This window comes from Bufo bufo, chromosome 3, assembly GCF_905171765.1.
Source record: "Bufo bufo chromosome 3, aBufBuf1.1, whole genome shotgun sequence".
Lineage (NCBI taxonomy): Eukaryota > Metazoa > Chordata > Amphibia > Anura > Bufonidae > Bufo > Bufo bufo.
This window is the reverse complement of record NC_053391.1, coordinates 141,139,620-141,163,490: the sequence shown is the minus strand read 5'-3', so window position 1 is coordinate 141,163,490 and position 23,871 is coordinate 141,139,620. Positions and strand designations below refer to the sequence as shown.

At 44.6% G+C, this 23,871-nt stretch overlaps 1 protein-coding gene across 1 annotated transcript in view; it reads left to right on the top strand.

Annotated features, from left to right (window-relative positions):
• MBTPS2 (membrane bound transcription factor peptidase, site 2) overlaps positions 1-23,563 on the top strand; it is a 71,985-nt gene extending 48,422 nt beyond the window's left edge. Inside the window, exons 7-11 of the mRNA XM_040423658.1 lie at positions 9,083-9,263; positions 11,370-11,464; positions 13,358-13,553; positions 20,765-20,840; positions 22,503-23,563. Coding sequence (XP_040279592.1) covers positions 9,083-9,263; positions 11,370-11,464; positions 13,358-13,553; positions 20,765-20,840; positions 22,503-22,725 — 771 coding nt within the window. The 3' untranslated portion in view covers positions 22,726-23,563. The remainder of the gene's footprint in view (positions 1-9,082; positions 9,264-11,369; positions 11,465-13,357; positions 13,554-20,764; positions 20,841-22,502) is intronic.
• The last annotated feature ends 308 nt before the right edge of the window (positions 23,564-23,871 follow it).

Here is a 23,871-nt window from a genome sequence, read left to right as displayed (position 1 = left end):
TAAAGGGCATCTGTCAGCAGATTTGTACCTATGAAACTGGCTGACCTGTTACTTGTGTTCCTGGCAGCTGAAGGCATCTGTGTTGGTCCCATGTTCATATGTGCCCGCATTACTGAGAAAAATGAGGTTTTGATATATGCAAATGAACTTCTAGGAGCAACGGGGGCGTTGTCATTACACCTAGAGGCTCTGCTCTCTTTGTATCTGCTGCTCCCACTCCACTTTGATTGACAGTGCCAGGCACTGTAAACATGATTATGCCTGGCCCTGTTACTCAAAGTGCAGAGGGTGTGGCAGTTGCAGAGAGAGCAGATCCTCTGGGTGTATTGACAACTCTCCCGTTGCCCCTAGAGGCTCATTTGCATATATGAAAACTTCATATTTCTCAGCAATGCGGACACATATGAACATGAGACCAACACAGATGTCTTCAGCTGCCAAGTGCACATGTAACAGGCCAGCCAGTTTCATAGGTACAAATCTGCTGACAGATGACCTTTAACGTATGTCCATTAATTCTTGGGGACTGATTAGATATTTATGCCATATTAAATGGATTTGCCATAAATCTTGCTCATCAGAATAACTTTTTACTTAGGGCTCATGCACACGGCCGTTGCCTGGCCGTGCCCGTTCCGCGATACATGGGCACAGGCCCTGTGCACCCCGCATCACGGATGCGGACCCATTCACTTAATTGGGTCCGCAATCCAGCAGGTCGGTGTGCTTTCCTGGGGTTTCCGTGCATGCACTACTTTTTAGCAGTGCGGACTGTCGGATGCGGATCGCGGACGCCATTCAAGTGAATGGGTCCGTGATCCACATGCGGCAGCCCCTTTAGGGGTGCGAAAGGATGGGTAAGATGTATTGTTGTGCCATTTATCAATACCAGTATAAAACCCAGCTAGACCAAATAATAAAGCGTGCTCACGACATCTGCACAAGGCATGCCCTCTTCCAAATTAAGCTATAGTCAACTGATGACCGACACGTAAAGTAGGGAAAAAGTACATTACCGGATTACACTACCGCAGTGGATTTTCCATCAAAGAACTCATTATGTTTTCATGATGTAAAAACCCTCATTAATGTTTTATGTTGTATTTTGAATGGAGCCCGGTGACACTGACCCTGGTAAAATACAGTATAAAGGGTATGATCAGGTTTCCTGCGCCGTCACATGGGTCTCTGACATTGTCTTTCAGTGCTGAATAAAGAACTGTTTTACTTCAATGATCCTTTGACTAATAAAACCGCTCATCCATAATCCCTTCCAGAGCCAGGTACTCCGCTGCCCCCCCCCCCCCTCCTCAGGCTCTGCCAATTATTTCTGTATCTCCTGCATTAACCCCTGGTTTCATAGCATACTTTATCTTTTATGCCGTGGATAATGTCAGCAGGTCCCTGATATAAGGTCTTCACACAACGGTGTGCATGTGGTCTACAGCTCGTGGATGGTGGTACCACAGTGAAGTGCCAATTGACCAATTATGTGATTTTAGTAGCTCAGCTGATGATTTAGTTGGTGAACAGTTCTCCACTCAGTTATTTTTAACTCTTTACTATTCTTAAAGTGGTTTTCCCGCGACAAGCCTTCATCACCTATTCACAGACGTTTTCTGTGAGTCCCATGGACTTTCAATGGACAGGCAGGGTGGAAGTTTGACCCCCAACTCCCTTCAGATGCCTCTGGAATAGGCGGCTTGGAACCCCATTTCTGGTGAGCGTCCCAGCCATAAACCATTTCCCGTGAATGGCTGATAAATGCCTGTCATGGCGTAACCCCTTTAAAGAGGTTTTTCCACCAGATACTTTTTATAGCATATGTTAGGATCTCAGTGGCTTTTCTTCAACATGGTTGATTCATTAGGCCTCTTGCAGACGAGCGTTTTGTCTCGCTGCGAGGCCGCAGCGCAGCTCCCGGCCTGACCTCCCAGCACTGACGGGGTCACATAGCATTATATTGATTTATGATGACATAATGCTGCCAGTGTCATCCAATACATTCCAGAACTGTAAGGGTTACATAGCATCATAAATCAATATAATGCTATGTGACCCCGTCAGTGCTGGGAGGTCAGGCCAGGAGCTGCGCTGCGGACTCGCAGCGTGACAAATGCTTGTCTACAAGGGGCCTTACAGTCAACAGTCCAGGCCTGCTTCTATGTGAAAGCAAACTCCTCGGCTGCTTCATTTTGAGCAGACGGTGGAGATCCCAGCAGATGGACCTTAATGCCAGTTTCAGACCAGCGACTTGTTTGCGGGAAAGACGTTCTTCGTGGGAGCGTGATTTCCCAGACTGGACACTTCTCCTGTGACAGGACCGCACAGCATTATAATGACTTGCTGTGTGTCTCTGCCCCACCTCCGCTGTAATGATTTGTACTGACGGCATTATGTCAGTACAGTCCCTTACAGATGATGTCCAGCAGGCGCACACAGCATTATAAATCTAGGACGGGCAATCGCGCTCCCAAACGTTTCCCACAAACCACTCGCTCATCTGAAACTGGCCTAAGGGTATCGGTACACGATGCGGATTACGTGCAGTTTTTCTGTGCATATTGTCATGCAGACAAACTGCAGCGCAGCGTAATACAATATCACCAAAGTGAATGAGATTTGACAAACCTCATGTACACATTGAACATATTAGGGGTCATTTATGATCAGAAATCCGCCTCTATTAGACGCAGCTTGAGGGGAAAAGGTTATTTGCGCTGCAATCGGCGACTTTTCCACGCCAGGTCTAAAAAACTGGGTGTGGTGTGGATGGGGAAGGGGTTGGGTCGGCAGGCCTGTCTCATCATTTTCTACGCCTGTTTTAGGCATACAAAAGCTGGCCTAAATTTAGACCAGCGGTGGATACGCCGAAGTTATGTAGAGCCCGGCACCTCTTCATAACTTCGGCGGATCCAGCGCAGGGGCTTATTAAGACCGGCGTCTAAAACGGCGAGCCGTGTGGATTTTAAAATCCATACTATGTCAGTTGTTTGTGTAATCCCACACATAGAGGTACATTTACGAAGACATTACATTTTTTTTTTACGTGGGTCTCAGTTTCCCCCTTGCACCGCCCTTAGATTGGTTTAATTTATGACGAGGCCTGTTCCTCGTCATAAATCAGGCTCCTCTATGGCAGTCCTTGCAGTAAAACTAGGGCTGGTGTTGTTTTTTTGCCGACATTTACTCCTGTTTCTAGGCGTAATTGTTAGAAAATTAGCTGGGGCTGAAGTCCCGACACGGCTTCTGACATGCCTCCGCTCCACCCCTATCCCGCCACAACTGGCAAACACGGCTTAAAACCGGCTGCGCGACTAAATGTTTCCGCACAGCTGCTTAAAAAGGGGAATAAAATAGTCACAGGTCCCTTGATAAATGTGCCCCATTATGTGTAGTGTTTTTCTGCGCAAAAAAACACAATATATAGTGAGATTTATGTGCGTGTTTTTTATGCGGTTTTCATGTGGATTTTCTGCACACAGAGTACCTGCATTTAGGGCTCTTTGACACGAGCGTGTAGGAAACGCGTAGCACTGAATCCTGTGCACATGAGCGTTGTTTTTCGCGCATCATCTCTGCATTTAGGAGAAATCGCAGCATGTTCTGTATGGTACGTTTTATAGAAATGAATGGGGCTTCACAGTGGTTTCTAGGAGAGGTAGATTGCTATTCTTTAGTTTTTCTTCACGTGTGTGAAAAACACATACAATCCAGAAGGAAAAACTGGACACACTGAATGCAAGCGCAGAAGAAACTGATTCAACTTGTGTGCAATACCATCCGTTTTTTTCCTGAACAGAACCTGACACAATCCATATCGCTTGTGTGAAAGAGGCCTTTGTTGTGGTCAACGACCGTTGTTGTGGTCCGCATCCGAGCCGCATTTTTTTTGCGGCTCGGGTGCAGACCCATTTACTTCAATGGGGCCGCAAAAGATATAGACCGCACTTCTTGTGCTGTCCGCATCCTTTGCTCCGTTCCGTGGCCCCACAAAAAAATATAGCATGTCCGGACAAGAATAGGCATTTCTACTATGGGCTGCCCGTTCCATTCCGCAAATTGCGGAAGGCACATGGGTGGCTTCCATTTTTTTTCGGATCCGTGGTTTGTGGACCACAAAAAAACGGAACAGTTGTGTGCATGAGGCCCTTATGCTGGGGAAGATTTACTGTCTAGATCTGCAGCAGTTTTATCACCGGGGCTGATGAATGTGATGCAGAGAGACACTTTTACTAACTATTCATTGGCTTAATTGAGTCAAAATTAGTTTCACACCTGCGGTAAATGTATGTAGTGGTTCTTGTGCATTGGAATGGGCTCGGGCGGTACACGGCGGTATCTGGCTATGCCGCATGCACTGAACTCCAGCAGGCTGTTGTATGAGTATTTGTAAGCTGGAAGAGCCTGCCGGATACATTTACTGCATGTGTGAAAGTAGCCGTATCCGTCAGAATTTTGGCACAAAACGTTCCATGTCCAGCCCAGTGAAGTCACTCCTCTTCCCCACTTATCATTGCCCCTTTTTCAGACTAGCCACAGTAATGTTCTCTAAACCCAGATACACCAAATTTCAACCCTTTTTACTTTTTTTTATTTATTTTTTTGCACAATTTACGCTAAAATCTGGGGGCACTCCCATTAGTAGGCTACATTCACACAAACGTATTTTGTTTCCATGTCCATTTCGTTTTTATGTGGATTGGATGAAGACCCATTAATTTCAGTGGGTCCGTAAAAAAAAATGCGGACAGCACACAGTGTGCTGTCCGTTCCGTAGCCCCGCAAAAAATATAGGGCATGTCCTATTCTTGTCCGTTTTGTGGACAAGGATAGGGATTGTTACAATGGATCCGCAAAAAAAACGGATGCAACACGGATGTGTGCTGTCACCGCTGCATTCAGGTAAACAGAGCCCTGCCGGGAGAACCGTAGCAGCGTGGGAGCTGTCGGGTAAATAGCGTTCTGTTCTTTATTGCTGGTGGAGCACATGTGTTTTTTCCTGAACCAGGACAATCCCTTTAAATGACAGAATGAAGCTACCTACAATTATCAGGGAGCAGAAGATATTCAAAGGTCCTATGCCATCTTGAACTACAGAAACTGACAGATTTGCCGAAGTCTGTAGTTATTAGTCAGTTTTTGTTCCTAGTAGTAAGAAGGGAATGATCTCTGCAGCATCAAAGCAAGAAAGGTATTCGGAACAGGTGTCAAAAAGCATCTACCTGCCACCAGTCTGTCTCCGATCACTCTGGTCTTCAGCTTAGGGCCCTAATGTGAGGGCAGAGAAGGCATAGGGGTCTTGGGCCTCATGCACACAAACTGTGTTTTGGTCCGCATCCGAGCCGCAGTTTTTGCGGCTTGGATGCGGACCCATTCAGTTCAATGGGGCCACGAAAGATGCGGATAGCACTCCGTGTGCTGACCGCATCCGTTGCTCCGCTCCGTGGTCCGCAAAAAAAATATAACCTGTCCTTATTCTTGTCCGTTTTGCGGACAAGAATAGGCAGTTATATTAATGGCTGTCCGTGCCGTTCCGCAAATTGCGGACCGCAAAGCACACAAGAGTCCTATCCTTGTCCGTAATGCGGACAATAATAGGACATGTTCTATTTTTTTGCAAAATGGACTTACGGAAACGGAATGTACACGGAATAACTTTGAAATGAATGGTTCCCCATATGGTCTGCAAATAAAAATGGAACGGACACTGAAAGAAAATACGTTTGTGAGCATGAGCCCTAATACCTACTCTCCACTTTATGATCTGGTTTTGGCTTCAGAAACTATATCCGGAAACCTGAACATGGAAACCCAGCCTTAGGGCTTGTTCACACGGCCGTTGTGCGGCCCTTCCGTGCATTGGAGACCGCAATTTGCGGTCCCCAATGTACGGGCAATGTCCATGCAGCGGTCAGGACGGATCACAGAGTCCATCATCCGTCCGCACCGCAAAAAAATAGAACATGTTCTATTTTTTGCGGTGCGGAGGCACGGCCAGAAACACCACGGAAGCACTCCGTAGTGCTTCTGTGGGGCTCCGATCCGTGCTTCTGTGCCGCATCTCCGTGATTGCAGACCCATTCAATTGAATACGGCCACGGGCACACAACGGCTGTGTGAACAAGCCCTTAGGCTTCCAGCAACTACTGTCTCAGTTGAGGTTCATGGGCAGAAGAACCACTACCCACAGAAGAAGTGCCTCCGTCAGTGGGGCACCCAGTCACTGGCCTCAGCAGTCACGTGCCACGCGTGTATCAAGTGTCTGTATGTATGTTATATCATTTCCAGCTTATGGACAATTTTCTTAAAATCCCGGAAACCCCACTTATACGCTAGCCTGTAAGTCATGTCTCCGTAATTAGCACAACTGACATTTTTCAAGTCTTAATCAATGGAGACCAATTCTGCTGACTTCAGCTGCCATTCCCTTAATAGCTTCAATTTCTTTCTCACAGGAGTTACTGCTGACAGTTTCCCTTTGGGAATTTATTCAGGAATTACGGACGTTTATATGAAAGGAAGGAATTTATTTTCAGCTGTGGTATTTTTATTGTCTAAAGATATTTATTATGTATGGGTTATCCACAGCACTTGGACAGTGGGCTCTACTGCTAGGTTTCAAGGGGTGTCCAATATAACAGAATCGAAGCCTTTACAAGAAGAGTGATTCTGATGCCCAGTCTGCATGGTATACGCATTAAAAAATGCCCAATAATAAAACCTGCCACCCATAATACCATCTAGTAGTACTGTGGAAATGATTACAGATCATCCTGATACCCAAAGTTAAAAAAGGGTGTCCAGAATTTTACTATTGATGGCCTATCCTGAGGAATGGCGCTAAGGAAGTGAATCCTCACATGGAACAGCGATGGAATTTTCTTCTATATGTATCTACGGGGTGGGATCCCTATCCCTAGCACCCCAATTGATACAGACTGCCTGTCACTGCAGGGTACAGTGCAGTCCTAAAACTCCACCCACACCACTGTCCCTACCCATTTGCCCGATCCGTCCTAAACGACGGCCCACATCTGGACAGCAGTCCCTTCCTGACCAGGTGTAAAAACGTAATGACAGGCACCTAAAATGACAGATGAAAATAGCAAACCAGGAGGAATAAACTGATGGACTGGGTCAAAACCAGGAGAGAACAACATAGCCACATCAACAGACAAAAGGAGTAGCAATTTCAAGCGGGGGTCAAACACAGAGGGTCATGTCAAGGTGCAAACAGAGGCAGAGTCGAGATTTAGGCACATGTTAGGCAACAGGCATCACAGTGGCAAAATTGTCAGTCAGAGGCAGGTCCAAAACCAGAGAATAATAATGAAGCGAACCGGCTGGTGAGGCTTAAACAGACCAAATCACAGGCAACTGTGGCCAGCAGGTCCCATGGTGCACCATGAGTCACATGACCTGCATGACTCCATCGTGCCAGATGTGTCGGCGCTCCTAAACTCGGAGCTCTGACCTGGTTGCCATGTAAACTGGATCCAGGATCTAACAGTGCCACAGGAATCTACACAATTAGGCTACTTTCACACTAGCGTTCGGAGCGGATCCGTCTGATGTTTCATCAGACGGATCCGCTCCTATAATGCAGACGTTTGCATCCGTTCAGAACGGATCCGTCTGCATTATTACTTAGAAAATTTTCTAAGTGTGAAAGTAGCCTGAGCGGATCCGTTCAGACTTTACATTGAAAGTCAATGGGGGACGGATCCGCTTGAAGATTGAGCCATATGGTGTCATCTTCAAGCGGATCCGTCCCCATTGACTTCCATTATAAGTCTGGACGGATCCGCTCGCCTCCGCACGGCCAGGCGGACACCCGAACGCTGCAAGCAGTGTTCAGGTGTCCGCCTGCTGAGCGGAGCGGAGGCTGAGCGCTGGCAGGCGGATGCATTCTCAGTGGATCCGCCTCCACTGAGAATGCATTAGGGCCAGACGAATGCGTTCGGGGCCGCTCGTGAGCCCCTTCAAACGGAGCTCACGAGCGGAGCCCCGAACGCTAGTGTGAAAGTAGCCTCAGGAGGGATAACAGATCTGAGAAAAATATGTTCTAGAATCGTAATGCCATGGTGAACAAGACATCTTCTCTAAGGTGGTCCCTGAGATCAGGAATCCATCTCTAGATGGTACGGTACAAAGGTTAAAGAAAAATAAACCAAAAAAGCTCAACTGTCATAGGCTCCGATGCCAACCAGACATCTACATGCATGTCAGTGATGCCTGCCAGTCAGTGGCATCAGCAATGGCAGCGATCCCATGACTGCACACATCTGGACCAGTTGAGTCTTTTTTTTTTTAACTTCCTCTGAGAACCCCTTTACTACTTGCCCCTCTCCCCGGCACCCGCGTCGCTCCTGATGCCGGCCGCTGAATCTCCCCATCGTGCAGATCAAAACATCAGGCAACGGGGAGGGGGGATGTCAGCCAATAGCAGGCCGCAACGGGGACGAGCCTCCCTAGCGTCACCTGCGAAGCTAGGGAGGCTCGTTCCTGTTGCGGTCTACTATTGGCTGCTCCCCCCCATCCCCGTCACTGGATGTTTTGATCCGTGTGACGGGGAGATGCAGCGGCGGCAGCTGTGCGGACGCATCTGGAGGGACATGTTCGCCGGGAAGTGAGGTAAGTATAACCTATCTGAGGGGCCTGGGCATTAGGGGGTCATTATAGGGGTTGGAGAACCCCTTTAAGTCCATCTTCTAGTATAGATACTATAAAGGCCTGTATGCAATGCTTCTCCCATCTTTGAAGAACTCCCCAGACTCCACTCCAGTATCCCCCCACTTCGCCATGCTGTATGTCATTCACACCCTTAGCCAGTCATAAGAATGTTCGAGTCTCAGGATTTGTTAAACAGGACGACAACTTTGTGGAATACACTGCATCCCTATAGCCCAGGAAAATCACTGTTCTAATATTACAGTAATAGGTTCATGCTGCGTGTAAGGTGCCTGCAGTTCTTCGGATATTTTAGGCTTGGTACTAACTCTCAGCCACACATTTCCAGCTCCTCTTTGCTTCTTAGAATGGTGTTTGACCAGTGCCCTTTCTATCTTCTTCTTTCAAGGACTCTCCAGCAAGTGGACCAAGAGGATTGTTTGTTCGAGATATCATTACCCAAATTCAAGACTGTCCAGTGACAAGTGTGGATGATTGGCATAAATGCCTGAACGACATCTCCTTGAAGCCCCAAACCGGCTTCTGCATAAGTACTGCAATTCTTCAGCAGCTGCATTTCCCTAGCAGAGGTACAAGCGCCGCTCATTAATGATTTTGGGGTCCTTAGATTTACTTGTGTCATTACTTAGTCACATCTTTTTGAGCCTCACGATAGGTCATCAATATCAGACTGGTGGTGGGTCAGACTCCTGGCAGTCCCACCCATTAGCTATTTGTGAAGGGGCCGTGGTGTTGGACAAGTGCTGCAGCCTCATCATTTTATACCAAACACAGCGCCCTACATTGTATAGTGTCTGAGCTTGGTATTACAGTTCAGTTCCATTCACTTGAATGTCCAGGTTTGATGGAAATGATGGCACAGGCCAACAAAGAGGCCACAGTGCTCACCTAGTGTAAAGGCCTCCTTGTCAAGCAGCTGATCAGTGGGGATGCCCTAAGGCGGACCCCCTACTTCTCAGATATTGATGACCTATCCTGAGGTTGTGCAGTCTGTTTGTCAGGATAGGTCCTCCAATATCTGACCGCTGGGGGTCCGGCACGTAGCACCCCCATAGATCAGCTGTCCATGTGAGCGCTGCTTCCTCTTCATTACACTACCCATCGTCTTGGAATTGCAGTGTAATTACAAGTAATTGCTCCATTCACTTGAACAGAGCAAGTTCTTGTAATTACACTACGCCACTGCTACATGGGAGACGGCGCGCAGTGTAATGAAGAGGAAGCAAGGCTGGCATGACCTCCTATCCATACAGCTAATGGGTGGGGGGGTTGGGTGTCGGAACCCTCTGGATAGATCACCAGTATCTGATTGGTGGTGGCCCCACATCTGAGACCTCTGCCAGTCAGCTGTTGGAGAAGGCAGCGGCGCTCACAGTAAGAAAAAGGTAAAGAACCCCTTTAAAAAGGACCTGTCCCCTCTCCTGACATATCTGTTTCAATAGCTACATGTATTCCCCATGTAATAACAATTCTATTCTTCTACCTCTATGTTATGCCACTCTTTTATTATTTCTGCTGGACGTTATGTATGAATTACTAGCAGTTTGCAGTGAAGGTACAGATGGGTGTTACCAGTTGGGGGCCTGTCCCTGGGCAGTCTAACTTAGGCAACACTGATTGGATAATGTCACGCTGTGCAGGGACACGCTCCCAACTGGTAACACTAATCTGGAGAATGCAAGTAGTTACTAAAACAGACATGTCAGGTCCTCTTTAAGGATGAGCTCTCTTAGGCTACTTTCACACTCGCGTTTGGTGCGGATCATGGATCTGCACAGACGGATCCGTTTGTATTATCTTTACCATAGCCAAGACGGATCTGTCTTGAACACCATTGAAAGTCAATGGAGGACGGATCAGTTTTCTATTGTGCCAGATTGTGTCAGTGAAAACTGATCCGTCCCCATTGATTTACATTGTGTGTCAGAACGGATCTGTTTGGCTCAGTTTCGTCAGACGGACACCAAAACGCTGCAAGCGAAATGGAGACAGAACGGAGGCAAACTGATGCATTCTGAGAGGATCCTTTTCCGTTCAGAATGCATTAGGGCAAAACTGATCTGTTTTGGACCGCTTGTGAGAGCCCCGAATGGATCTCCCAAACGGAAAGCCAAAACGCCAGTGTGAAAGTAGCCTTAGGCATATGGGTCCCCATGCTGTATTTCATCAGTGTAATTGGTGGGTATGCATGTCATACGATTATTCTCTATGTACTTATCTCAATCTCTTGGTAAACCAGTATTTGCACAAGAATACGTGACCATTTGTGATTTTACACTTCTCTCACCACTTTTTAAACAATGGGTGGGAAACTGGGTGTGGTCAGATGAGTAGGTGTACGCCATAGTTATCAAATGAAACTTTTTAAAAAGTTTAAAAAAAAAAATTGTGCAATTTCACCCCAGTATAGGAGTTGTGTTAAAACTGGAGTCATATCTCTAAATGTGCGACATGTTTTAGCGCAAAAAGGTTGATGATAAATCTCCCCCATCCTTCCCTTTACAACACCATCTTAAAAATGTCAAGAAGTGATAGTGATCACACATCCAAGAACTGGAAATTAGGGAGCGGTCTTCTCCAGGAAGTGGTCTTCTTGAGAGGTTTCGCTGTATTTTGTTGGGGGCGCTGTAGTGAATGCTGAAGTGGCTGATGATGATGATTTCCTGCATTTTCAGTGTACAGGCGGCTGGATGGATCTGTAGAGTGCTGCAGTAACAACAGTCTGTCTGACATCTGCTTCTCCTACACTGGGAATGGATACAGTCAGCAGGTAAAGACCAAAAATGTCTATTCACAGTTATCACTGAACTTCGTGCTGATGGAGCAGGAGGCTATATATATATATATACAGTGATCCCTCAAGATGCAATATTTTCAACTTACAGTGGCCTTCTGAAACTAGATGAAGCATACAATGTCTCAGATCCAGCCAATCACCATGGCCTTTTCTGTAGTAAACCACCTGTATTACATGTATAGCAGCTCCTCTTTACAGTACAGTGCGGTACTATGTGTCCTGTACTGCCCTCTGTCTGTACCAGGATGAGCTGCTTGCTTGGATATCAGGTGATGGCGGATCCATTTTATTTTTCTGGTACACTGTGTGCTATAAAGGACCCTGAAGAAGCCCATGCTCTCGTCATGTAATTCACTTTCTAACTTCCAGCAGCCACTCCTGACTGTTATATGTAAATTATATATATATATATATATATATATATATATATACACACACACACTGGAATTAAAAAGTCTACACACCCCTGTTAAAATGTCAGGTTTCTGACATATCAAACATCTTTTTAAAAAAGTTAATGTGACCCTTTAATATTAAGAGCTGAGATGGGAATTCCCTTTAAAGGGGTTGTCCATATCCCCATTTTTACCCAGGCAGGCCCTCTGACATGAGCATCGGAGCATTTCTTGCTATAATGCTTTCTCATGCCCTGCACTGTGTTGTGCAACGCAAGGGCTTTTTTGTTTATTTTCTTGCACTGCTAGCAGTGTTGCCGATGGCATCACCGGCACTGATGGGCAGGCTTTAGAGCTGCCTTAGCCATTTTACAGGGTAGGGCAGCACTACAGCCCGCCCATTAGTGTCAGTGACGTCATCGGGCTCCCTGCTAGGCAAAAGCCTCTGCCTAGCTTTCCCCATGGAGAGCCCGGTAAATCACCGGATCTCCAAAAAAAGCCTTTTCAGCTCTGAACCCGGACAACCCCTTTAAAGGCTATGTAAAGCTTTGGTGGCAATTTTTTAAATTTTTTTTTTGCATTGTACTCATTTTCAGCTAAAAATCATTTTTTTTTCAGTTGGTCTTTATTCAAAATTAGGAGCCCTTTTCTCTGTACAGAGCTGAGTTTCTTTAGTATTAGGATCTAAATTTTATCTCTCTTCTGTCAGGTTGCTAAACTGATGGGCTTCTTATCTCTGCTCTCAGACCTTATAAACACATATTATAGCTCACTCCGTATCTTACTGATAAGAATGTGGCTTGAATAAAGGATGTATTACACTGGCAGATTTTCTGACAGATGATTGCTAACAAGCATTCGTACGCTCGTTAGCGATCATCTGGCAGTGTAATACTTCTGCCGATGAACGAGCAAATGCTTGTTCATTGGGCAATCCTTATCTTTCAGCATGCTAAAAGACCACGATTCGCCGACATCAGATCGTGCTGTCTAATCACAATCTGCTGCCGGCAAAACCACTATACAGCATGGCATAGCGATCGCTCCTCCCCATGCTGTGGAGAGGATCACTGCATGTAACAGCAGCGCGCTCCACCGCTAGTGAGCAGGCGATTGCTGGAAATCGCCTGTATGATCACTAGGTCTAAAACAGGCTTAAATGTTTAGGACCTTTTATTAATTTAGAGAAGTTTTATTAGATGACCACACAAAGTGAAAATAAAAACGTCAGTTCACACAACTAGAAAAACGGTTAACCCTTTGTGACAGAACGGCTCAATGTTTTTAATAAAGACCAATTGAAAAAAAAAATGTTTGTCAAAAATAAGTTTTAGTGCAATCATAAAAAAAATAAAAATGCCCCCGTGGTGTACATAGCCTTTAACATACTGACTCTGAACACGTCTGTGTGAACATTGACCCTTTTTTGAGAACATGCCATAACCTATGATCTGTATTCTGTTATTTCCAGCATGCTTGTCTGCCGGCAAGGAAAGCCATACAGTCAAGTCCAGAATGTCAGTCTAATGCAGACTGTCAGAAGTCCTCTACGCCCAGTGTCTGCGCCATTCCATCCATCGAGAATCAGACGCGCCTCATCAGAGTCAAGCATCCTCCTCAACTAGATATGTTATTTATAGGATATCCTGCACACCTTGAGTATGGAGGTGAGGACATGATAAACTGGCCGGGGAACAATCACCGCCCCAATCCCTTGTTCCTCCAAGTCTCCCGTTGGGCTATCCTCAGGGACATCATAGAGACACCATGATCCATGTTTAACTGCATGTTTATTTCTAAAGGTCCCCTTTACACAAGTTGATAATTCTCCAAAAGCTTGTAAAATCAGGTAAAAATTATCAGTTATCGAGTAGTGGAAAAGCATGAAACGATAATAGTTTACACCTAGATTATCGTTCATTGCTGTGAATTCTGGGGGTGTGAACAGGTATAGTCTATAAAATAGACAATGGGTGTGGAATAGTTTTGCCGGTCGGTCAGACAAACGTTTCTCTTACACGATCGCATGTACAAAAATTGCAGTGATAATCAACACATCTAAAGGTTTGTTGTTTCAACATTAAAGGGGTTCTCCAGGATCTACATATTGATCACCTATCCTCAGGATTGGTCATTAATATGAGATCGGCGGGGATCCAACTCCCGCCGATCAACTGTTTGCGGAGGCTGCAGCACTCCCGTGAGCTTTGTGGCCTCCTCATAGCTTACCAAGCACAGTGCTGTGCATTGTATAGTGGCTGTCCTTGGTGTTGCAGCTCAGCCTCATTCACTTGAATAGGGCTGAGCTGCACTTAGGTCATATAAACGTGATGTCACGGAGCGCTGTGCCCTCTTCATTCAGCTGATTGGCAGGGGTCCTGGGAATTGGACCCCCGCCTATTTCATATTCATGGCCTATTCTGAGGTTAGGCCATCAGTAGGTAAATCCTGGAGAACCCTGTTCAATTCCGCAGTTTGGAAGGTGTGGTGTGGAACGGCGGTATGGACTCCTTAGTGCTTCCGTGGGGTTTCTCTCCGGGCATCCGCACTGCAGAAAATAGAACTTGTTGAATTGGTCTGGGTCCATCTGTGGCATCCGCACAGATGGTGCCTGTGCATTGGGGACAGCAAATTGTGGTCCCCAATGCACGGAACGGCCGTGTGCATGGGGCCTAAGAGTAATAACTCTGCCAAACAACAAGAATCGGGCATGTGGAAATCCAACAGACCCCCCAACACTTTAGAAGACTCATCTAATGTTTATGGCCAGTGTCACACTGAACAAGAGGGGATTGAATGGCAATAGTGAATCTGCACCACACCACAAATCTGCCCTTTCTCTTGGCATTGAGCGTCTGAGGAAATGAATATGCTGATTACAATTATTTTAGGCTTTAAGGCTGTGATGGCTAACCTCCGGCACTCCAGCTGTGGTAAAACTACGACTCCCAAGATGCCCCCTTGCTTGGCTGTTCTCAGAACTCCACAGAAATGAATGGAGCATGCTGGGAGTCGTAGTTTCACCACAGCTGGAGTGCCGGAGGTTAGCCATCACTAGGCATCTAATGATGGAAAATGCCTATTGCTAGAGTAGCTTCTTCTAATAAAAATGAAGTTGTCAAGGATCCAGCAATTCACTGGCCGGGGGACAGTGAGCACACACAGACATGGTGTACAGTGAGGCTGAAGAAGCAGGGCATGATAGTCTCATGACGGGACAGTGCAAGCTATGGCGGTATGTGTGGATTGGGTCTGCCTAGCCTTAGCCCCTGGCAAGCTAAACAAATCTTGTAACCCACTTCCCACACCCTGTGTTGGAATAGAGTCTCATGTCATTTTCACCAATATAATGAACTGCATTGACCCGGAGAAGATTGCAAACGCATTCCAGACATACAGGTGAAACTCGAAAAATTAGAATATTGTGCAAAAGTTAATTTATTTCAGTAATGCAACTTAAAAGGTGAAACTAATACATGAGATAGACTCATTACATGGAAAGAGAGATATTTTAGCCTTTAGTTGTTATAATTTGGATGATTATGGCTTACAGTTTATGAAAACCCCAAAGTCACAATCTCAGAAAATTAGTATATTACATGAAATCAATTAAAAAAAGGATGTTAAATAGAAAAATGTAGGACCTCTGAAAAGTATAATCATGCATATGTACTCAGTACTTGGTTTGGGCTCCTTTTGCATCAATTACTGCCTCAGTGCGGCGTGGCATGGATGTTCTCAGCCTATGGCACTGCTGAGGTGTTATGGAAGACCAGGATGCTTCAATAGCAGACTTCAGCTCTTCTGCGTTGTTCGATCTCATGTCTCTCATCTTTCTCTTGGCAATGGGGTTCAGGTCAGGCGAGTTTGCTGGCCAATCAAGCACCGTAATCCCATGGTCATTGAACCAGGTTTTGGTACTTTTGGCAGTGTGGGCAGGTGCCAAGTCCTGCTGGAAAATGAAGTCGCCATCTCCATAAAGCTCGTCTGCGGAAGGAAGCATGAAGTGCTCCAAAATCTCCTGGTAGATGGCTGCGTTGACTCTGGACCTAATGAAGCACAGTGGACCAACACCAGCAGATGACATGGCTCCCCAAATCAACACAGACTGTGGAAACTTCACACTGGACCTCAAGCATCTTGCATTGTGTGCCTCTCCATTCTTCCTCCAGACTCTAGGTCCTTGGTTTCCAAATGAGATGCAAAAGTTGCTCTCATCGGAAAAGAGAACTTTGGACCACTGAGCAACAGACCAGTTCTTTTTTTCTTTAGCCCAGGTAAGACGCTTCTGACATTGTTTGTTGTTCAGGAGAGGCTTGACAAGAGGAATACGACATTTGAAGCCCATGTCCATGATTCGTCTGTGTGTGGTGGCTCTTGATGCACTAACTCCAGCCTCAGTCCACTCCTTGTGAAAGTCCCCAACACTTTTGAATGGCCCTTTCCGGACAATCCTCTCCAGGCTGCGGTCATCCCTGCTGCTTGTGCACCTTTTTCTTCCACACTTGTCCCTTCCACATAACTTTCTATTAATGTGCTTTGATACAGCACTTTGGGAACATCCAACTTCTTTTGCAATTACCTTTTGAGGCTTTCCCTCCTTATGGATGTGTCCGTGATGGTTTTCTGCACAACTGTCAGGTCAGCAGTCTTTTCCATGATTGTGATTCCTACTGTACCAGACTGAGAGACAATTTAAAGGCTCAGGTACCCTTTGCTCAGGGGGTATGGATTAATTAGCTGACTAGAGTCTGACATTTTGAGCCTAGAATAGTGAACCTTTTCACAATATTCTAATTTTCTGAGATTGAGACTTGGGGGTTTCATAAGCTGTAAGCCATAATCATCCAAATTATAACAAAGGCTTGAAATATCTCGCTTTGCATGTAATGAGTCTATCTCATATGTTAGTCTCACTTTTTAAGCTGCATTACTGAAATAAATGAACTTTTGCATGATATAAAAAAAATTCGAGTTTCACCTGCACCTGTCGGTATGAGATACACTTATGTTAGGCGTATTTCTGGCGCAGATTGCGGCACAAAATCTGCTAATTTTCCCCGCTCAGTCCAAGTGGGTGTGGTGTGGGCCCACATATTTTTATTTTATTTTTTTACATTTTCTTTACCATTTTCTAGGCGTTGAAAATGCTCTAAATGTAAGACATCTTGGAAGCTTTATTACATTTAGAATTGGCGGTGGATGCGCCGAAGTTATGTAGAGGACGGCGCCTCTACATAACTCTGGCGGATCCACCACCAGCTGTATAAAACGCTGGTGTTAATAAATGACCCCCTTTGTGTCTTTATTCCATGTATAGGAAAAGCACTTTAAGGGCACATTCACACCACTGCATCAGTTTTGTGGTTCGCAAATTACAGATGCACAAAAAACTAATACAAGCCCCGTGTGTTCCAAATTTTGTGGGTCAGCACGTCCCGCCCTTTGTTAGAAAAGCTTATTCCTGTCCGCAAAACAGAGAAGAATAGGACATGTTCTTTTTTTTTTTTGTGGAGCCGCAGAACAGACCTATGGATGCGGACAGCACACGGTGTGCTGTCGGCATCTTTTGCGGACCGATTGAAATGAATGAGTCCACATCCAATCCACAAAAAATGCAGATAGGATGGGGACAGAAAATACGGTTGTGTGAATGCCCCCTTATTCTCCCAAGTGCCCAGCTGGGCAGGCTTTGCTTTGGGCACTTGGAACACCAAAGCCTTCTTGGCTGGGCACTTGGGAGCTGTATTTTCAGCAGAATAAAAGTGCTTTGTGCAATCTTCTGTGGGGCAGGGCTGTTAGTTATGTGACAGATTTCCTTTAAGAAGTTTGTAAAACTGCCTTCAAGACAAGATGGAGACTGTTACACTAACACCATAAAGGGAATGTGTCGCCTATATTTTTTAATAGCAGATAGTGAAAAACATTCTCTTTTTTTTTTTTTTTCCCCCAATTCTATTTTCTGTAATTATGGGGCCAGCCATCTTGCCTTAGCTGCTGTTTACAGCATTTAGAGATATGCTTTATACCCCATAAATAGTCTGGAGATGGGCATGCTCTGTCAGCTGTAAGGGAGGGAGAGGATCTGTGTCAATCACTTACTGTGAATAATGTGACCCTGTGTGTTATCTATAGATATGTTACCGGTCATTATAATCCTCTCTGAGATAATGAGATGACTACTGAGAAGTGATCTGTACAGATGTGTCGGCTTATTATGAGACTCAGTGACCAGTGTGAAAACTGCTATATTTTTTAATATAGATAAGGCTACTTTCCCACTAGCGTTTTTGCTGGATCCGGCAGGGTGCAGCAAAAACGCTTCCGTTCTTGATGATACAACCATCTGCATCCGTTTGAATGGATCCGGTTGTATTATCTTTAACATATTTTTAACATTGCCAAAACTGATCCGTCATTAACTCCATTGAAAGTGAATGGGGAACGGATCCGACTTGACTTACATTGGGGTCATGACGGATCCGTTTTGCTCCGCATTCCCAGGACGGAAAGCAAAATACAACATGTTGCGGTTTGCTCTCCGGTCTGGGAACACCACTAAACAGAACGGAATGTATTTTGGAGCAGTTCAGTTTTGTCTCCATTAACAATGAAAGGGGACAGAACTGAAGCATTTTTTTCCGGTATTGAGCCCCTATGACGGAACTCGATACCGGAAAACTTTAACGCTAGTGTGGAAGTACCCTAACATGGAAAATTTAAGAAAAAAGTAACCAAATATTTAGAAAAAATATGTTTAACATAAAGACTTGATTTAAATAGTAGGTCTCTTTCTGATAATTCATTTCCTTAAAGGGGTTGTCCACTTTTTACTATTCTCAGAATAGGTCATCAATATCAGATTGACTGGTCAAGTCATTAATACTAAAAAGCGGACAACCCTAGGGATTTTAATATTGGATTGACAATGAATGTGGACAAAACTAACTTTTTTTCCAGTATTGAGCCCCTATGACGGATCTCAATATCGGAAAACTTAAACGCTAGTGTGAAAGTGCCCTTAGTACCTTTTGTGCATGTGTGTCAAGAGTCCTATTTATGGTGTTTGTAGGGTACAATTTATACATGTATGTGTTAACCTCATCAAGGTATATTTAGTAAGACCTTCAACGAATAGTAGTTATACAGTGCCTTGCAAAAGTATTCACACACACACCCCCCCCCCTTAACTTTTTTTGTATTTTGGTGCCTCACAACCTGGAAGTAACATGGATTGTTTGAGGATTTGCATCATTTCATTTACAGAACATGCCCACAACTATGAAGATGTTTTTTTTATTTTTTATTGTGAAACAAACTACAAATACGACAAAATAACAGAAAAGGTCAATGTGCATAACTATTCACCCCCTAAAGTCAATACTTTGTAAAGCCACCTTTTGTGGCAATCACAGCTCCAAGTCGCTTTGGATAAATCTCTATGAGCTTGCCACATCTTACCACTGGGATTTTTGCCCATTCCTCCTTGCAAAACTGCTCCAGCTCCTTCAAGTTGGATGGTTTACGCTTGTGAACAGCAATCTTTAAGTCTGACCACAGATTTTCTATTGGATTGAGATCTGGGCTTTGACTAGGCCATTCCAACACATTTACATGTTTCCCCTTAAACCACTCAAGTGCTGCTTTAGCAGTGTGTTTGGGGTCATTGTCCTGCTGGAAGGTGAACCTCCATCCTAGACTCAGATCATGCACAGTGTGGTACAGGTTTTGCTCAAGAATATCCCTGTATTTAGCACCATCCATCTTTCCCTCAACTCTAACCAGTTTCCCAGTCCCGGCTGCTGAAAAACATCCCCACAACATGATGCTGCCGCCACCATGTCTCACTGTGGGGATGGTGTTCTTTGGGTGATGTGATGTGTTGGGTTTGTGCCAGACATAGCATTTTCTTTGATGGCCGAAAAGTCCAATTTTAGTCTCATCAAACGAGAGCACCTTCCTCCATACATTTTGGGAGTCTCCCACATGCCTTTTCGCAAACTTAAAACGTGCCATTTTGTTCTTAGCTGAAAGTAATGGCTCTCTGGCCACTCTGCCATAAAGCCCAACTCTATGAAGCGTACAGCTTATTGTCGTCCTATGTACAGATACTCCAGTCTCTGCTGTGGAACTCTGCAGCTCCTTCAGGGTTACCTTAGGTCTCTGTGGTGCCTCTCTGATTAATGCCCTCCTTGCCCGGTCCGTGAGTTTTGGTGGGCGGCCGTCTCTTGGCAGGTTTTCTGTTGTGCCATGTTCCTTCCATTTGGCTATGATAGATTTGATGGTGCTCCTGGGGATCATCAAAGATTTTGATATTTCTTTATAACCTAACCCTGACTTGTACTTCTCAACAACATTGTCCCTTACTTGTTTGGAGAGTTCCTTGGTCTTCATGGCAGTGTTTGGTTAGTGATGCCTCTTGTTTAGGTGTTGCAGCCTCTGGGGCCATTCAAAAAAGGTGTGTCTATGTAATGACAGATCATGTGACACTTAGATTGCACACAGGTGGACGTCATTTCACTAATTATGTGACTTCTGAATGTTAATTGGTTGCACCAGAGAATTTTATGGGCTTCCTAACAAAGGGGGTGAATACATACCCACATGCCAATTTTCTGTTTTCTATTTCTAAACAATAGTTTTATTTATATATTTTTCTCATTTCACTTCACCAACTTAGACTGTTGTGTTCTGATCCATCACATAAGATTCAGATTAACAAAACATTGAACTTAAGGCTGTAATGCAACAAAATTGGGAAAAAGTCAAGGGGGTGAATACTTTTTGCACTGTAGTTATATTTGTGAGGTAAGATACATATAAAATGGACATGCAAATACCAGTTGCATAGTTTTTACGACCACCTTTCTTTCCACAGTGAGCCTGAGCAGTTTCATTCCCCGATACAAGTTTCTCAGTGTCGACCTTCCAGTGGTAATAGAGACCTTCTGCAAGTATCCTTCCAAGTACTGTATTCATAACCAAGCAGTGTATATGTAATAAAAAAGAAATCATACAATGTATTTCATTTCAAGGAGGCACTGCCCCCATCTGGAGAAGAGAAAGTTCAGTCTCCAGAAGCGTCAAAGCTTCTTTACTGTAAGAACTGTGAAGCTGTGGAATAGACTTCCTCGGGACGTGGTCACAGCAGGAACAGTGGACGGTTTTAAAAAGGGTTTCTTAAAATGGGTGAATTCTTAAAAGTAAACAACATTAATGCTTATAAAAATGTGTAGAAATCTCAGTCTCACCCCTCTTTTTCTAAAATTTGTGTCCCCTCCCTTCCCTTGGTTGAACTTGATGGACTTATGTCTTTTTTCAACCGTATTAACTATGTAACTATTACGTAGAGTAGCTGACAGCACCGAATTCTTGTCTGAATTCTCATGGATTATGTGAGGTAGATCAATCACTGGCCTCATAAGTCACTCGCCATACATGCAAGTGTCACTGCTGATGCCATTAATGGGCTACAGTGGTCACATAAATGATGTGGTTTGCCAGGAGGGTACCAGAACTACACAGCTCAGTCTATTATTTAGTGTGCAGAGGTGGGTACTGCAGCGCCGCCGTAACCAGCTCTATCCTCTACAATCAGGGGCACATCACTAATTAGCAATGTGAGGCGGTGCTGTGCTAGGCCACAGGGGGCAGCAATTTAGCCTTCATCCCTGCAGACATCTGTGTGACTGTGTGTTTGGGGATTATTGTACATTGCATTTTTTGCCACAATTTGCGATCTGCAATTAGCCCTAGGCAGAGATCAACATACTAGAATATGAAGGACCTTTGGAATACAGTAACGGTTGGCTAACTTTGACAACTTTCAGTGCAGCAGAAATTTACTGTACCCTTCACCAAATCTGTGCATCCACACAACCCTTTCTCTGAGCTCTACAGTCATTTCTTTCCTCCTCATGGCTTGGTTTTTGCTCTGACATGTATTGTCAGCTGTGAGACCTTGTATAGATAGGGCTGTGTCTTTCCAAATTTCAAGTGTCATAGTAAAGGATCTGAATACGTATGTCCATGGAAAATTTTAGCTTTTCCTTTCTAATTTGCAAACAAATCCTAAAATTCATATGGGGGTACTGAGTGCAGATTAATGTGAGAAAACTTTTATTTATTTTTTTAGGGGGGAGGATTTTTTTTATGTTCGTACAAAACCACAACATAATAAAATGCGAAAAAAAAACACTTTCCAAATGCACTGTATGTAGTTTCTGCACCGAAGGTTCTCCCGAACAGTACCCCACACCTCTGCCGACCTGATATTCATGGCCTATCCTGACTGCAGGCCGGAAGTATAAAACCTCTTAAAAATATACTTCAGCCCTTGGTGCCACTTCCTGCTTGTCCTCTGCTGCTGATGGATGAGTTGGTAGCCATGTGCGTCTCACGAATAGCTGGCAACCAGTACTTTTGTAAAGTCCTGTTAGTTTAGCAAAAATGGCAGCAGCATCTGAATAGAAAAGGGATTTCTTGTAGTTCCCATTGGAATTGCTTCCATTTAGAATCAGGACTGACTTGAAAATGCCTGCCATGTTGATGTCTTCTAACTTGGGTATTTCCATGGAAACCTATAACTTGGTTGTTTAATCCTTAATTGCTGTAAGATATGTGATTTCTCTCTCTGGGGCTTTGGCAGTAATCAATGCTGTCCCATGCTTTGCACTGGATGGACAATGGATCCTAAACTCGTTCCTCGAAGCTACGCTGACTTCTATCATAGTCGAGAAGGAGAACAGAGAACTTTTGGGTTTCTTCATTCTTTTAGCGGGCAGTGTTCTTTTAACTGCTAATGTGGCTCTGGGACTTTGGATGGTGACAGCTCGGTAGCCATTTTTTCTTTTTGGCATCAAGCCTCTGGAACATTGCAATGAATAATCATACTCAATTTAATGAGCTTGACTTTCAAAGATCATGCACTATCCTTTGGTTTCTTTTTTTATGTTATTTTTCTTTTTAAATGTTATATGACCAAAATTGGAACGGTGTCTGAACAGAAACGTGCAGGCTCCAGTGATGGGCACAGTGAATGACAAGCTAGGAGCTTAGCTTCTATGGTGTACTGGGATAGTAACAATGTGAGGGACCAGAGAATGGAGGTCTGTGATGGAGACATACAGAAAATGTAATATTGTGCAACACGAAATCAAAAGAAACAGCTCCTTAAGATCAGTACTATCATGATGATTATTGCTGAGAAGACAGAAGATATCTTGTAAAGTCCTGCATGCATTCCAAGTGATAAATAGCAGACCACCAGGTGTCTGACTTCTGGGATGCCCAGCAATCCCGAAATTGAAAGGTCCCTGACTCGACTATGAAGTGAAACAGTGGTGCAAATGTCTTTCCATTGCTTCATTTACTTCTATGGGACTGGCGTAGACGGCGCTCTGTCAGTCCCATAGAAGTGAATGGAGTGGTGGTCCAACATGCACACTATCGCTCCATTCATGGAAGGGATGTCGGGACTTTTCATTCTTGATCTTTTGATCTGATATTTATCTCCCCTTTAAGGAAAAAACAGGACTTGTAGAAACATTCATTAGAAATCCAGTCATTAGAGAGAGGCTCTGAACGTGCAATCTAGCTTCTGTGTTCTGTCTTTTTGAGTAGAATGACACTTTCTGTATTATTTCCATGTTTAAATCCATGTTCACACTGTGCAGGTTTTGTTTGTTTACATGCTGGGGCGGAGCAGAAGACTTTCTTTTATACATTACTTCTGCTTTGGACACTTTGATTTTGCTTAAAAAGGACCTGTCACCACTCCTGAGATGTCTGTTTAATAGCTTCATGCATCCCCCATGTAATAACATTTCTGTATCATCTATTCTTATGGCTCCATGTTGTGCCAATCCTTTATTATTTCTACTAGAAGTTATGAATGAATTGCTAGCAGTCTGCAGTAAGGGTACAGAGGGGGTGGTGACCCTTTGGGGGGGTGTACCTGCACAGACTCCCTCTATCCAATCTGTG